Source organism: Podarcis vaucheri (genome assembly GCF_965113315.1).
Source record: "Podarcis vaucheri genome assembly, chromosome: 7".
NCBI lineage: Eukaryota > Metazoa > Chordata > Lepidosauria > Squamata > Lacertidae > Podarcis > Podarcis vaucheri.
In genome coordinates, this window is record NC_138765.1 from 44,124,768 (window position 1) to 44,141,285 (window position 16,518).

At 43.1% G+C, this 16,518-nt stretch overlaps 1 protein-coding gene across 1 annotated transcript in view; it reads right to left on the reverse strand.

The window, feature by feature from the left end:
- Positions 1-16,518, reverse strand: part of BCO1 (beta-carotene oxygenase 1) — a 34,704-nt gene that overhangs the window by 4,487 nt on the left and 13,699 nt on the right. Inside the window, exons 5-10 of the mRNA XM_082232349.1 lie at positions 15,037-15,184; positions 14,091-14,317; positions 12,230-12,487; positions 3,735-3,840; positions 2,857-2,951; positions 698-809 (exon numbers count right to left, since the gene is read on the reverse strand). Of these exons, the coding sequence (XP_082088475.1) occupies positions 698-809; positions 2,857-2,951; positions 3,735-3,840; positions 12,230-12,487; positions 14,091-14,317; positions 15,037-15,184 (946 nt within the window). The remainder of the gene's footprint in view (positions 1-697; positions 810-2,856; positions 2,952-3,734; positions 3,841-12,229; positions 12,488-14,090; positions 14,318-15,036; positions 15,185-16,518) is intronic.

The window sequence follows — 16,518 nt, forward strand, 5'->3', positions numbered from 1 at the left end:
GCATACCGATAAAATGACATACAGTGGTGCCCCGCAAGACGAATGCCTCGCAAGACAAAAAACTCGCTAGACGAAAGGGTTTTTCGGTTTTGCGTTGCTTCGCTAGACGAATTTCTCTATGGGCTTGCTTCGCAAGATGAAAACGTCTTGCGCTTTTTTCTTAAAGCCGCTTGAAGAGGCGCAGTTGCAACGGACCGTGCTTCGCAAGACGAAAAGCATCGCAAGACGAAAAGACTCGCGGAACGAATTATTTTCGTCTTGCGAGGCACCACTGTATGTATGCATTTGTGATTCCAGCAGAATTTGAGCAGTTTCTTCTCCCACAACAAAACCAGAGAGATAGAAAGGGAGAGAGAAAGCTGGCTGTCTAGTCACTGGTTTTGCAGGTTTCCGTAATGCTCCCAAAGCCTCCCAAACTTGTTTGACCAGAGACAGCAGCAGGATAATAAATGAGCATCTACATCACAGTAAGGTAAACAAGGCCTGTATTATACTACCTTCAAATCCCCTTAAAAAAACTGTTTGCCTCTATTCTTGGTAAAAGCAGCTTCTTAAAGCCTGTTCTATTTGTGAAAGAGAAAGGCTTTAAATAAAAATATTGTTTTTTGCGACTAATGAAATCCCATTCCCTTAAAAATGGGTCTTAACTTTCGCAAATCTTCACACTTTCCCTCATTAGAACCATCATGTCATTTACCATCATCTTCCTCTTTGGCATTAGGACTAGGAACAAAGATTGGTTCAGCTGGCCAGCAATGTTCTTCCTCCCAGTGAAGTGCCGTCTTCGTCAGAGTGTCAACTTTAACTACCTAGGTGAACAAAGAAGAGGGGAAATGCATTCTTATGATAGAATTCTTCAAATATTTTCCTGATTTAGATTTGCATGCCTCCCCAAAATAAAATTAATCCCCATTCCAACTGCCTGACTCAGAGGGAGGGATGCTGCAGCAAATCCCTACCCCCTTCAACGTGTCCGGGGACATCTGAGGAAGACGCAAGACAGCAACGACTTATCAGTTGGCCTGGCTGGAAGCTACTAGCATTTTGTTCCTCCCCTCCCAGCTCATGTATTTTGCTTTCTTTTCCCCATTTTTATTTATACTGTGTCTATTAGATTATAAATCATGATTTTAAACTGTGACCTATCCTGAGCAGAAATGGGGTATATAGAAGTAGTAAATAAAATTATATAGTTTCTTTAAATATATTTCTTATTGTTTTAATATTACATTGTGAGTCACCTTGGAAAGATTTCTATCCTGAAAGGTGAGATTAAAATTACGATTGTAAGAAATAATCAAACAACATACTCATTTAACTTTTCTGTCCAACATCCCCATTATTATTATTTTATGTGTAGAAATATTGAGATTGATTCAGATTCACATTCAAAAGTGAACCTACCTAATTCGCACTTCCTGAAGCAATGCACAAACGGAAACATAAGCATCCTTCAAAGTTGGACTTTTCTGAATTCTGCAGTGCAGTTCTCAAGCCAAGTAATGTGTACAAAAATGCACATACTGGGGTAATATGTGCATGAAATTGCATATATTACATACAAAAATGCATTATATTTGTGGAAACTGCTTTCCCAAAATGTGTGTATTATTTTTATTAAGGCAAAATTGCATATAACATGTCAATTTGACAAAATTTGAACTAAAATGCTAATGAATTTTCATGAGGACTTTAAAAATACACACACTCACAATTGAAAATTGAGTTGGAAATGTGGGGAACTGAACTTAAGATTGGAAAAATGAGAAACTGAGAGCTACTGAAATGGACAGATTTGCCCATCCCTAGATATTATATGTAGACAGAGTAGGGCTGCCATATATCTGGATTTTTCTGGATATTACCGGGATTTCAAAGGCAGAATTGATGTTTGGGAGGAATTTCCAAAAGAGAGCGCTTTGTCCTGGATCTTAGGCAAGTCAATTGAAAAATTGCATTAAAAAAAATGCTCAGCAACTTTGGGGTTTGTCTAAAAAAGCTCAACAATTTTGGGGGCGTCCTGGTTCGTACTTTTTGAAATATGGCAATGCTAAGATGGAGTCTAGAATACAGGATATGGTCTTGACATATGGATATTACTTCATGGTCCCACTTCCGTATCTCTGGCTTGATCAATAATTATGGAATGAAAGTCACATTTCATGCAACTTTCCAAAGTTGCCAAAATAACTTGGAAAACCTTTGAACTCTGGGTCAGATTTGCTGCTGAAAAAAGAAGTCTATTCTCAGCTCTATTTTCTCCCTATTGTCCTCCTTGACCTTAACTCAGGAAGAAGCAACAGTCTTAATTAAGGGTTAACAAAACATGCATGTCAAGCAAATTTAATTCAGGGCCCTTTGGTTGTTGCTTAAGCTGTGATCTATGCATATAATTGTGTTAGGTGGCATCATCAATTATAAGAGAAAGAAAATGGGCCACGGACAATAGAAACGGACGTGATTCAATGAAGCATCTAAAACAAGGGTGGGGGACCTGTGGCCTTCCAGATGTTGTTGGACCACAGCTCTCATCATCCCTGGCCAATGACCATGCTTTCTGGGGCTGATGGGAGCTGGACTCCAAAATCTGAAGGGCCACAGGTTAGCCACCTTGAATCTAAAGCACTTTTGTGGAGAACCTGAAAGGAAGGAGATGCCACCTCCTCCTTAGGCAGCTTATTTTAAATACTGCCCTGGCCTGCAAATGGCAACTGGAGTATCTTGCGAAGTTGTAGGTCAGAGGAAAGGTAGCCTTGGCTTTAAACAGATTTTGTTTAAATAATAAAGTCAGTATAATGTTTATTGGCTTTGCACAATGACATGTTATAAGAGGAAGTGTGCTTTTAGACAGCATACCTGTGTGGGAACTGGACTCCATTTAACCTCTGTGGCATAGATATATCTGTATTTTTTGCCATTGTAGTCATAATTGATGCGAGGCAGCTCTATTCCTGCAAGGGAAGTAGAACAATTTGTACTCATAAACAACAAGAGGTAAACAGAAGCACTGCTGATATAGGGGTAAATATATTTAAAGAGACTATAGTATAGAAGATCAAACGTATCCATTTTTAAGGAAATCAGCCCTGAGTGCTCACTGGAAGGACAGATCGTGAAGCTGAGGCTCCAATACTTTGGCCACCTCATGAGAAGAGAAGACTCCCTGGAAAAGACCCTGATGTTGGGAAAGATTGAGGGCACAAGGAGAAGGGGATGACAGAGGACGAGATGGTTGGACAGCGTTCTCGAAGCTACAAACATGAGTCTGACCAAACTGCGGGAGGCAGTGGAAGACAGGAGTGCCTGGCGTGCTCTGGTCCATGGGGTCACGAAGAGTCGGATACGACTAAACGACTAAACAACAACATAGTATTGAATACAGTAAGACTGACTTCCTGTGTAATCCCTCGGGGAGCTGGTCATGTCTGCAACTGTGATCATATCTGGAGTCAAGTTCCTAGAGCATGGGTGTCAACGTGGCATCCTCAAAATGTTGTTGGACTTCAACAGCCATTTTCCATGGCATTTGGCCATGCTGGCTGGAACTAATGGAAGGGCACCATGTTAGCTAGCCCTGTCCTATAAGGTCGTTAATCATTTCAATGGGCATTTCACAAGGAAGGTGGTGAATATTTTCAATCACAGTCATATTTTATACATACCTGAAAAGAAATTATGAGACTTAGAAGATGCACTGTGTCTCCCTCCCCACTGCCTACACAATGGCCTCTCACCTTCATATAGTAATTCAGGTTGACAGTAGATGCTTCCATCTTTTTCCTTCACTGCAGTTGCAGTGGTGGATGGGAGCTGGACCAAATTCGAGCCTATTTCTGCCTCCTGAAAGAAAGACATAGTGCAAAGGGTGCATTTCCAGTGCCAAATGAATACATAGGAACCAAGGAACCTGTCTTCTACAGTCAGACAATTGGTCCGTCTAGCTTACACACTGACTGGCAGCATCTCTCCAGGATTTCAGACCAGGGTTTCTTCCAGCTTTACTTGGAGATGCTGAGGAAAACATTCAGGACATCCTGCATGCAAAGCAGCCACTCTATCATTAAACTAAATGTAAAATTTGCACTAGGATGTATTTCATAGTATAAAACAGCTCACAAAATTATGAATTGGGGTTAGAAGCAACTTGGCTGCAATGAGGCCCATTTCAAACACAGAGATGGGTTATTTTTTAGTAAACCCAATGAGGACTGAGCATTCACAGTAACTATGGAATGCTGAGTGTCACCTGAAAAAGAGAATATAAACTGACCTGAACCCTACACTCATCATCCGAACCCCTTCTTCATGTGCCCCCTCCCCAAGAGAGTGGCAACACAAGAAAGGGCCTTTTCTGCAGTGGCTCCCCATTTGTGGAATGCTCTCCCCAGGGAGGCTTGTCTGGCACCATTATTATATATCTTTAGGTGCCAGGCAAAACCTTTCCTCTATAACCAGACCTTAGGCCTTTAGCTATTTAAGTGGGTGGGATGTTTTTAATGTATTTCTCTTTCCTTGTTGGTTTTAATGTACCTATGTGGGGTTTATTGTCTGGTTGGTTGTAAGTTGCTTTGGGTTTTCCTAAGCAAGATAAGTGACTAAATAATAATAATAATAATAATAATAATAATAATAATAATAGTAATGATGATGAAATTGGGTCTGGGATGGAGATGGAATGGCTTGCTGGAGGGCGGGCCCTGGCTGGCTAGACAGCACGCTGAACAGGAGCATACTTATTGAGAGATGATAATACATCAAGACTGTGTGCTGCAGGATCCTCTTGCCATAGTAGAAAAGATTTGAAGGCATTGAGATTTGCTATGCAGATTTTTAATACTAAAAAAAGTTCACTTTTGCCAATACCCCCCCTGCCCCCTGCCTTTCATTCTTTACAGATCAGGAAGGAAGAAAAATATCGAGGGCAACAGCTGATGCAATCTCAGTTATTAGTACAGAGCTGTGTTTTCATAGCATTAATATAACCCTGTTTCAAAGGCGTAGCAAGGAACACTGTCTCAGCCATTCCACCGTGCGGCAGGCCAAGACTTGTCAGACAGGTTGATGGGCAGAATGAGTTATCCCGACAAAACAACAATGTAATAAAGACAAGGCAGTTTCAGGACTGCTTCAAGTGTGATGGGATTCTTGACACAGGTACCACTTCCCTGTTGGAAATCATGTTTATGTCACTTGAGAGCTGGCAGTTAAGACTGTGAACTGGGAAGTCCCCAGGGCAAACCTCACTGCAGCTGTGAACTCACTCAGTGACCTCAAGTGGTGCCATTGGGGTGGGGGGGAGAAATCCAGGGCTCCACTCAGTAGAAAGAGCACGAGGGTCCCAAAACCCAGCTTGGGTGGCTTCGTACATTTTAAAGAAAGCAGAATAGAAACATAGAAAGCGGTCTTATATGATGTCAGGCCCATCTAGACATCTAAACTAGCAGTGCCTCAGAAAGGGGACATTCCCAACACTGCCTGAAGATTCTTCGGATTGACCTGGAACTTTCTGTGTGCAAGGCAGATGCTGTATCAACATCTAAAGTGGGGTAGTAATAAGGCCATTAAACCCTGAGTCTAAAATTACCAAACTGCACCATCATCTCATATCCCTCCACCTACAATTTGATAATAATGCTGGTTGACCTTACAGGGGTGTTTTTGAAAGCTATGTTACATAGCATTTCGGAGCTCTGCAGTTGGGTCTTGGGAGCCCCACAAAACAACTCACAGGGGCCTGGGTGTGGCCTGAGGACTACAGGTTTGCCACTCCTGGTCTAAATCTTTGTTCTCCGACTTCGGCCCTAATCTGACTCCTCCTCTTGCTTGAAAGAGGAAGTGCTGTAGCTCAGGAGTAAGGTGTCAGCTTTGTATGCAGAAGGTCCCAGGTTCAATCTTTGACATCTCCTGGTAGGCTGAGAATGTCTCCCATCTGAAATCCTGGAGAGATACTGTCAGCCAATGTAGACAGAACTGAGCTAGATGGTTCAATGGCCTGATTTATACTGAATAGGACAGCTTCCTATGTTCTGATGAAATTGGTACTAGCTGCATAGAGGAAAACGTACATGTTTGTGTACAGCTTCAGTGGGAGGGGATTTAATACAGGAAACCAGCTCAGAGGCAAAGGGTTAGACTTCTCTACTCCCACCTCAATCCAATTAATCCCTGCCTCCAGATACTTTTTAAGAAACAAAGAAACAGAAAATTGCAGGGCATTCAGGTCTTGCAACCGCCACGCAACATGCAGTTTGATCCTGGCAATAATAAATGCTGATAAATTTTGGTGAAGTGTTTTGCACTCCCTCAAGTACTATAATAAACGCTATGTAGTATTACCCCTTCATGGATCACTGCCTTGCCGTGGCGAAGGGGCTTGAAGAACTCAGAGAAGCTATGAACTACGCCGAGCAGGGCACCCAAGATGAACAGGTCATAGTGGAGAGTTTTGACCAAACGTGATCCACCTGGAGTAGGAATCGGCAAGCCACTCCAGTATCCCTGCCAAGAAAACTCCATGGACAAAGACAACAGGCATATAAAAGTTATGACACTGGAAGATGAGCCCCTCAGGTCGGAAGGTGTCCAACATGCTACTGGGGAAGAGCGGAGGACAAGTACAAGTAGATCCAGAGCTGATGAAGCGGCTGGGCCAAAGCCGAAAGGACGCTCAGTTGTGGATATGCATGGAAGCGAAAGGAAAGTCCAATGCTGTAAAGAAAAATATTGCATAGGAACCTGGAATGTAAGAACCATGAACCTGGGTAAGTTGGATGTGGTCAAAAATGAGATGGCAAGAATAAATATTGACATCCTGGGCATCAGTGAGCTAAAATGGACGGGAATGGGCGAATTCAGTTCGGATGACTACCATATCTACTACTGTGGGCAAGAAACCCGTAAGAGAAATGGAGTGGCCCTCATAGTCAACAAAAGAGTGGCGAAAGCTGTACTGGGATGCAGTCTCAAAAATGATAGAATGATCTCGATACGAATCCAAGGCAGACCTTTTAACATCACAGTAATCCAAGTTTATGCACCAACTACTGGTGCTGAAGAAACTGAAATTGACCAGTTCTATGAAGACTTACAAAACCTTATCGAAGTGACACCAAAGAAGGATGTTCTTCTCATTATAGGGGATTGGAATGCTAAAGTAGGGAATCAAGAGATAAAAGGAACAACTGGCAAGTTTGGCCTTGGAGATCAAAACGAAGCAGGGCAAAGGCTAATAGAGTTCTGTCAAGAGAACAAGCTGGTCATCACAAACACGCTTTTCCAACAACACAAGAGACGACTCTACACATGGACATCCCCAGATGGGCAACATCGAAATCAGATTGATTATATTCTCTGCAGCCAAAGATGGAGAAGCTCTATACAGTCAGCAAAAACAAGACCTGGAGCTGACTGTGGCTCAGATCATCAGCTCCTTATAGCAAAATTCAAGCTTAAACTGAAGAAAGTAGGAAAAACCACTGGACAGGTAAGATACAATTTAAACCAAATCCCTTATGAATACACAGTGGAAGTGAGGAACAGGTTTAAGGATTTAGATTTGCTGGACAGAGTGCCTGAAGAACTATGGATGGAGGCTCGCAACATTATACAGGAGGCAGCAACTAAAACCATCCCAATGAAAAAGAAATGCAAGAAAGCAAAGTGGCTGTCCAACGAGGCCTTACAAATAGCGGGGGAGAGAAGGCAAGCAAAATGCGAGGGAGATAGTGAAAGATACAGGAAATTGAATGCAGATTTCCAAAGAACAGCAAGGAGAGACAAGAAGGCCTTCTTAAACGAGCAATGCAAAGAAATAGAGGAAAGCAACAGAACGGGAAGAACCAGAGATCTGTTCAAGAAAATCGGAAATATGAAAGGAACATTTCATACAAAGATTACCATAATAAAGGACAAAAGTGGTAAAGATCTAACTGAAGCAGAAGACATCAAGAAGAGGTGGCAAGAATACACAGAGGAATTATACCAGAAAGATATGGATGTCTCGTACACCCCAGGTAGTGTGGTTGCTGACCTTGAGCCAGACATCCTGGAGAGTGAAGTCAAATGGGCCTTAGAAAGCACTGCAAATAACAAGGCCAGTGGAAGCGATGGTATTCCAGCTGAACTGTTTAAAATTTTAAAAGATGATGCTGTTAAGGTGCTACACTCAATATGCCAGCAAGTTTGGAAAACTCAGCAGTGGCCAGAGGATTGGAGAAGATCAGTCTACATTCCAATCCCAAAGAAAGGCAGTGCCAAAGAATGCTCCAACTACCGCCCAATTTCACTCATTTCACATGCTAGCAAGGTTATGCTTAAAATTCTACAAGGAAGGCTCAAGCAGTATGTGGACCGAGAACTCCCAGAAGTGCAGGCTGGATTTAGAAGAGGCAGAGGAACCAGAGACCAAATTGCAAACATGCGCTGGATTATGGAGAAAGCTAGAGAGTTCCAGAAAGACATCTACTTCTGCTTCATTGACTATGCAAAAGCCTTTGACTGTGTTGACCACAGCAAACTATGGCAAGTTCTTAAAGAAATGGGAGTGCCTGATCACCTCATCTGTCTCCTGAGAAATCTCTATGTGGGACAAGAAGCTACAGTTAGAACTGGATATGGAACAACTGATTGGTTCCAAATTGGGAAAGGGGTACGGCAAGGCTGTATATTGTCTCCCTGCTTATTTAACTTATATGCAGAATTCATCATGCGAAAGGCTGGGCTGGATGAATCCCAAGCCGGAATTAAGATTGCCGGAAGAAATATCAACAACCTCAGATATGCAGATGACACAACCTTGATGGCAGAAAGTGAAGAGGAATTAAAGAACCTTTTATTGAGGGTGAAAGAGGAGAGCGCAAAATATGGTCTGAAGCTCAACATCAAAAAAACGAAGATCATGGCCACTGGGCCCATCACCTCCTGGCAAATAGATGGGGAAGAAATGGAGGCAGTGAGAGATTTTACTTTCTTGGGCTCCATGATCAGTGCAGATGGTGACAGCAGTCACGAAATTAAAAGACGCCTGCTCCTTGGGAGAAAGGCGATGGCAAACCTAGACAACATCTTAAAAAGCAGAGACATCACCTTGCCAACAAAGGTCCGTATAGTAAAAGCCATGGTTTTCCCAGTAGTGATGTATGGAAGTGAGAGCTGGACCATAAAGAAGGCTGATCGCCGAAGAATTGATGCTTTTGAATTATGGTGCTGGAGGAGACTCTTGAGAGTCCCATGGACTGCAAGAAGATCAAACCTCTCCATTCTGAAGGAAATCAGCCCTGAGTGCTCACTGGAAGGACAGATCGTGAAGCTGAGGCTCCAATACTTTGGCCACCTCATGAGAAGAGAGGACTCCCTGGAAAAGACCCTGATGTTGGGAAAGATGGAGGGCACAAGGAGAAGGGGACGACAGAGAATGAGATGGTTGGATGGTGTTCTTGAAGCTACTAGCATGAGTTTGATCAAACTGCGGGAGGCAGTGGAGGACAGAAGTGCCTGGCGTGCTCTGGTCCATGGGGTCACGAAGAGTCGGACACGACTAAACGACTAAACAACAACAGTATTACACCATCGGTATTTACTTTGCTATTCAGATGCACAGGCACATGTAATAGATGTTGCAGCTGCCCTTGGTTGCCACAGCCCACTGAGGGTCCCCAGCACATATACATGCAGCTAAACAGACACATGTGCATTTGTTATGCACAAGCCACTCCCATGCCGGTGCCCCACTCCCCACTCTTCAGAAACATGAAGAAATACATTTCAAGTTACCTTAGAATTAACCAAAATGTGATCTTATTCCCTCTCCTCATTCTTATACAAATGGGATCTAATAAACAATTTAGAAATAATGGACAGTTTTTTCATGAACATACCTCACATTGCATTCACTTAAACTCATGTTTTTAAAAATAAATCTGTTTTCTGGTGTATTTAGTTGCGGTGTGCAATGCAGCCAGGTGACCATTCAGAAAATGTAATTCTCAAGCAAAGTAGAGAAGGGTCACATCCATACTATAACATTGAAAGCACATGGCTTCCCCCAAAGAAACCTGAGAACTATAGTCTACCCCTCATGTAGCTACAATTTCCAGCATTTTTAAAAAACTACAGTTGCCAGGATTGGGGGGAGGAATAATGTGCTTTAAATGTATGGTATGGATGTGACATTGAAAGAAAATGTGGCACAATGGACCGGCCCTGTTAAACAGGGCAAGGCAGCTGCCTCAGGTGGTGGATGCTGAGTGGCAACAGACGCCATCTATCCTTCCAGAGGCCCCTTCTTCCAGCCATCTGCCTCCATTGGGAGATGGAGCAATGTGGGTCACATTTTGCACCTTCTCAACTAGGCTGCTGCCCTTAAGCACTGTGGCGGACATTGTCCCATTGCTAATGTTGGAGTAAGGTTGAACTACCATTCCGGTCAGCTTCTGAACATGCAATGATGTTCAGTGATGACTGTTGCCCATTGGGACAGGTAGATCAACAGAGAAGGAAGCCAGCAGTAGGTGGAGCCAGAGCCAATGAAAGGCAGAGCCAACTAAGTCTAGCTTTGTCCCCATCCTCCTCCCTGCTGAATTCTACAAGGGGCACCTCAGAGTAAGCTGCTAGGAAGTGGACTGTGCACAAGTAAGAAGGCAGGCATATAGGGGTTGGCTGAGGGTAGTCTGAAATTAGAAGGTCAATGTCTCATTAACCCCAGTGGATCCGGTTCCAGTGATGGTGGGGTGCTCTCTTCGCTTCCTGATCCACCCCTCCCTGCACCTGCAGTTCACTTTTAAAAAACGGTTCATGCAGCTATGAATGTCATGGATAGTATGTTCCTAGTTTGGTGCTAATGGTGTTGAGACCTGGGAAGTGGGACCTGGGGCAGGAGGGAGTGGGAAAGAGTGGAGTTAGGATTTTGTGGGAGAGAAAGTCAGGCAAGAGAGACTGCATGGGGAAAAGATATTCTCCCAAGTTGGGCTGATGGGTGTGTGGATATATGTGTGATTTCCGCATAGATCAGCCAAAACATGGCTGCCAGAATTATACAAACACATTGCGCAGTACAAGTAAATAATGCAATGAATTAATTTCATTATTTGGCTTACCTGGGTTGTGCCCAGGTCATTCAGAAGGCAACGTGCTTCTGACAATGTTTTCTTTTGGCTGACCCAGAAAACAAGCCAGGTCAGCTGGAGATTGTGGAAGGAAATGCATACTGTCTCAATGATTCACCCACAGAGCCCAGATCTCAAGGCCGGCCCAATAAATTTTGTTGCCTGAGGCAAATGACAGCATGGTTCACACATGCACCCATTCCACATATAGCAGCGAATCCTATTTCAGTACTAGAAACCGGGCACTGCTCTGCCCTGGAGGGAGATAAGCAGGGTGGAGGGCAAGCTTTGTGACGCACAGCTCTCTTCTCCAACAGAAGGGTATGGTCAGGGAGGAATAACTGAGGACCACCAACTGCCTCCCAGCATATGCTGCCTGAGATAGTCACCTCACTCTGACTAATGGTTGGCCTGGATCTGCCAGGCCTTAACTACCAATGATTTGGGGAGGAAGTGTAATGTAAGCATTATCAACTATATCAGGCATGCTGCCCCTTTAAGAGAAATAGCTATGGCCTGGAGCCCAGCTCCTAGAGAGCTGATTCAGAGGTGTGGCCTGGCTGGAGAAGTTTGTCACTACTCTCTGCAGTGCCCCAGGCCTCATCAGAATTTTCTTTTGTGTGCTACCATTAATTCAGCTTATAGTGAGTTTCCATGTAAGCAGCAGAAGACATTGCAGGGAGCACCAGAAAGTTTTATATAAGACTGCTCCTCTGGAAACATGACATTCTAGAAGAGTACTGTTATCTAAGGTTGCCTCCAGATAATCTGTTTATTGAGCATTCATCCTGATTTCTTTGCAGAGAGGTTAGATGATGTGTCAAGCAAAGATGCATTTTCCCGTCACTTTGCTTATTGTAAAATGTGAATTTGTTGTGCAAGAACTCCAAAACAACTTTGATTTTGCAACCTGAATTTTACTGCATGTGATTGAATCTCATCCCAAAATAGCAATAGTCTGGAAATGTCCCTACTCAAACGATCCAACATGTAAGTTTGCATTTTGCAACATGTAAGTTTGCATTGCATTGCCTTGACAAAACTTGCCCTCTCTGTTCTTATGCATGTAGATGATGTGTACACCATTGCTATGTGAATCAGAACCAAAAGATACAGTTTAGAATTACCTTGTCATATTGCAGAGGAATCACAAATCGCTTGCAGGTTGGTATAGAATTGAGTTTGGTGTTGTTTTCAAAGTTACCGTCCAGGTTTTTTAAATAAAACATCTGGTACAAGCTATTGTCTTTATAGGAGATGATGTCGAAAACCACATGGTCTTCCTCCTCGTAAGCATTCACATGGTGAAAGAGGACCATGGCATCCGTGTAAAACTTGGCAGACACAGGTTTCTTGGTCCTTTTGTCAATAAGGTGGATCCAGGTCTACAAAATGGCAACAGAACTTCTGGTTAAGAATGCTGCTGTCATAAAAATGGAAATTACATTACGCAATCAGACTGAATAATTCTGTATTTTCATTTTAGATACTTTGCTTTAAAAACTGTATATGGATTGTATTTTATTTTATGTTGTCTGCTGTTCCAACCCAACCTGGGACTGCTGTTTGAAAGGCAGCATATAAATCTCAATAGTTATTTATTTATTTATTACATTTATATTCCATCTTTCCTCCAAGAAGCTGAAGATGCGCATATTGTTCTCCCCTCCCTGCTCTGTCCTCACGTTGTAGGCTAGGCTAGGCTGACAGACTGTGACAGGCCCAAGGTCATCCAATGAGCTCAATGGCTAAGTCAGAGTTTTAACCCATGAAGAATAATGCCAGATTAAAGGGAGGAGTGGAATACAAGCTGACATTTTAATGCCAATGACATCAAGTCCTGGCTGGGGCTGATTGGAACTAAAGTTAGGGATGGATAAAAGTGTCCATTTCAGCTTACCTCAACTTTTCATTTTTCCAATCTTAAATTCACTTCTCTGCATGTCCTCAGCAGCTTGTAATTTTTATTTTAATCCTCATGAAAACTCATCAGCATATCTGATTTTTCTGGTAATATGCACATTTTTGAATGCAGTTCTTAACATACACCTCTGGTTACGTACTTAATTTGTTCTGGAGGTCCGTTCTTAACCTGAAGCACCACTTTAGCTAATGGGGCCTCCTGTTGCTGCCACGCCACCGCCGCGCGATTTCTGTTCTCATCCTGAAGCAAAGTTCTTAACCCGAGGTACTATTTCTGGGTTAGCGGAGTCTGTAACCTGAAGCGTATGTAAACCGAGGTACCACTGTATATTATGCTATTATTTTTTTGTTATTTTCATGAAAATGTGCATTTTAACTTGCACACTTTCCTGCAAATATATGCATTTTAAAAAAAACATTACTGAGTTGGAGAACCGCATTGCAAAATTCATAGACATGTGCATTTTGAAGGTTAATTGTGTTTCAGTTCATATATTGGTTTGCAGAGTGCAAATTAGCTGGCTTCCCATTAAAATGCAAGCGGAATCAAATCTCTTCTGCATCCTAAGTTGTGGTCTAAAACATCTGAAGAACATCAGGTGAGGAAAGGCTGTTTTAGTCAGTGTTGGGCTTTTTATATTGTTACCGGCTCTGGATATATAATTTTTAAAATAAAATAATAGAATCCAATGCAAGGAAATAAACTTCCAAATGTTAGTTAGACAACATGCATATGTGACCACCTTATACTGCAGAGGTGACAGCCAAGACTGTATGAATGTACTTCCAGGGGTTTATTGATTTCCGAGTCATCACATCAAGAAAACTCACATAAGCAAACAGCCTGCAAATTGTTGCTTAGCCATGTTCTCAGGAAAATATGGGCTTTGGCACCTGCAATTTAATGTGAGGTGCGGCATTCCAAAAGAAATGTCCATGCTAATAACAAATAATATGTTGGATGGAGTAAGGGAGCTGTATAAAACTAATAGGCAGTTACAGAAAATTCACTACTGCTCTACTCAGCAAGAAAGGAGGGGGTGAGGGAAAGGTATATATTTATACCTTGTCATCCTTATGGAACACGAGGCAAGAGGCCCAGTTCACCCCTCTAATGTAGGCTGTTGCCATCTTGAGTATATCCAGTTTGAAGGGCTGCTCTATAAAGAGGATGTAATTTTCCGAAAGGCCGAAGCTGTGGTAATAGCTTGGGTGGAGCAGGGAGCGAGAGGGGATGGAACACATGACTTCCAGGTGTTTCAGGCACGACTTCTTTTTCCTCTTTTCGCTTGCTAAATAAATAAATAAAAAGAACACATACACCGAGGGTTGTCAACATTTTGGGGCATGTGAGCTCTTCTGCAAACCAGAGAACTGCCACACCAGTTCTTCCCTTACAACCGTACCCCCTGCCATAATGAGACTTGAATAATGCTTTCTATCAGCTACAGAAGTTTTCTTTCAAGCATGAATTTAGGAGGGGAGGGGGCCAGGAAAACAACCCTTTAGTAGGGAAGGAACAAATCCGTCAATTTCGGTTTCTCTCAGTTTCTTATTTCCCCCCAATCTTAAGTTCAATTTTGTATGCTATTTTCACAATAGTGTGTATTTTTATGCACACTTGATCGAGCACATGCATTTTTGTACACATAACAGCTGCAGAACTGCACTGCAAAATTCAATAAAGTGTGAATTCTTAAGGATGGCTCAGTTTGAGAAGTGCACATTAAAATGCAGATGCAAATTCATCCTTCATCCCCTACACACACAAACACACCCTGCTCACCCACACATGGTCATTTTTTTATTCATAGACCACCTACCCATATAGCATGGTTGTTCCCTTGCTATGATCCTGGTTAAAATGCCCCCCCCCCAAGCTGCTACTTCTGTTAGGAGAGGAAGAGTCCCTGGTGTTCTCTAAGCACAACGTGTTGTACAAATCCACCCAATCCTGCTTTATTTCACATTAATAAGGAGCTCAGAGATGCCAGCTCCTTGTGCCTCTTACCTGGTGCTGAAGAAGGGATCTTAAAGATAACATATTTTGTCTTCCCCTTATCCACAATGGAGGTACCCATATTGAGAACATTTCCAGCACTGTCATAATGGGGATGGGATGTTGACAGATTGATGGCCACGTACTTGGTGTAGTCAACCTACCGCAGGACAGCAAAAGAAGACAGAAGGATGATGGGATGTGTTAATGATCATAATTCACATCCCAGAAAGTGCTGGTATCTTTCAGGGAAGGCTGGTCCATTAGGGCAAACAGAACAGTGCCCCCCCACCAGACTCACGTCTACCTGCATGCAACTCCCACCTGCCTCCCTTCCTACTTAACTAACAGTTCAGAGGGTGGCACTGGCTGCTGCCTTCCTCTTCCTTAGCCTCAGTGTTGCCCTTGTAGAACTCAGGAGAAATATATTAGCCTTGCTAACGTTGGCTTTGGCTCCACCTACAGTTTGCCTCCTTGCTTTCTGTCCTACCAGTCCTAATGAGAACCAGCCTCCACTGAACCTACGGCTACCCTTGTCAAGGATTCTGTTGGGCAATTCACCAGAAAGAGCAAAGACTGAAACAATGGTATTTAACCTGCGGCCTTTAGCTTAATATCACGCAAGAGGAAAGGATGGGGGGAAAGGTGGGACTGGTGGGGAGAGAGAAGGAATGGCCCATCCAATGCTAGCTATAAAGGTAAAGGTACCCCTGCCCGTACGGGCCAGTCTTGCCAGACTCTAGGGTTGTGCGCTCATCTCACTCTATAGGCCGGGAGCCAGCGCTGTCCGCAGACACTTCACTAGACATTTGGCCCCTAAGGGAATGCAGAAGAGATAAGGTTGCCCACCCCAGACTAAAGCATTGGTTCAGAATTATACTTCATTCAGATCCTGCAAGTTTAAGAGTACTAGAATCAAAGGGACTTTAACAGATTAAAATGGCAGTGGGCCACAAGGGTTCCGTCCAGACCGTCACTATTTTGATGCATGAGGTTCAGTCACAAACTGGCAACAAACTCACTATTGTAAAGATGAACTTTTTGCAGCAATGAAAGGGATAGAAAACTGGAAAGTGTGGGGCAACAATTGCCAGGTGGGGCATCATAAAACATGCCCACAAATGAATCAAGATGCTCCATAAACAAGCCATCTGACGGTGACCACTGATGGCTGCATGACTGAATTATAGGATGATATGGAAGGCTCACTTTATCTAATCCAAAGTATAATTCATGCAAAAAGACAACTGCACCCCACAGCGATAGGATCCACTAAACCTAATTACACCTGACAGATTCATCTGCATTAGCCAAGGTTGTAAGATTTATGAGGACAATTAAGTATGATGATAATCAATGCCGGGACTCAGTGGCAGAGCTGAATCATGCTTGCTAGCTCCAGTCCCGACATCGATGCATGAACAGCTCTTGTACACAGAGCATATGGACACACAGTTTGGAGATGCCTGGCTCTGTGTAGAAGAGAAAATCCAT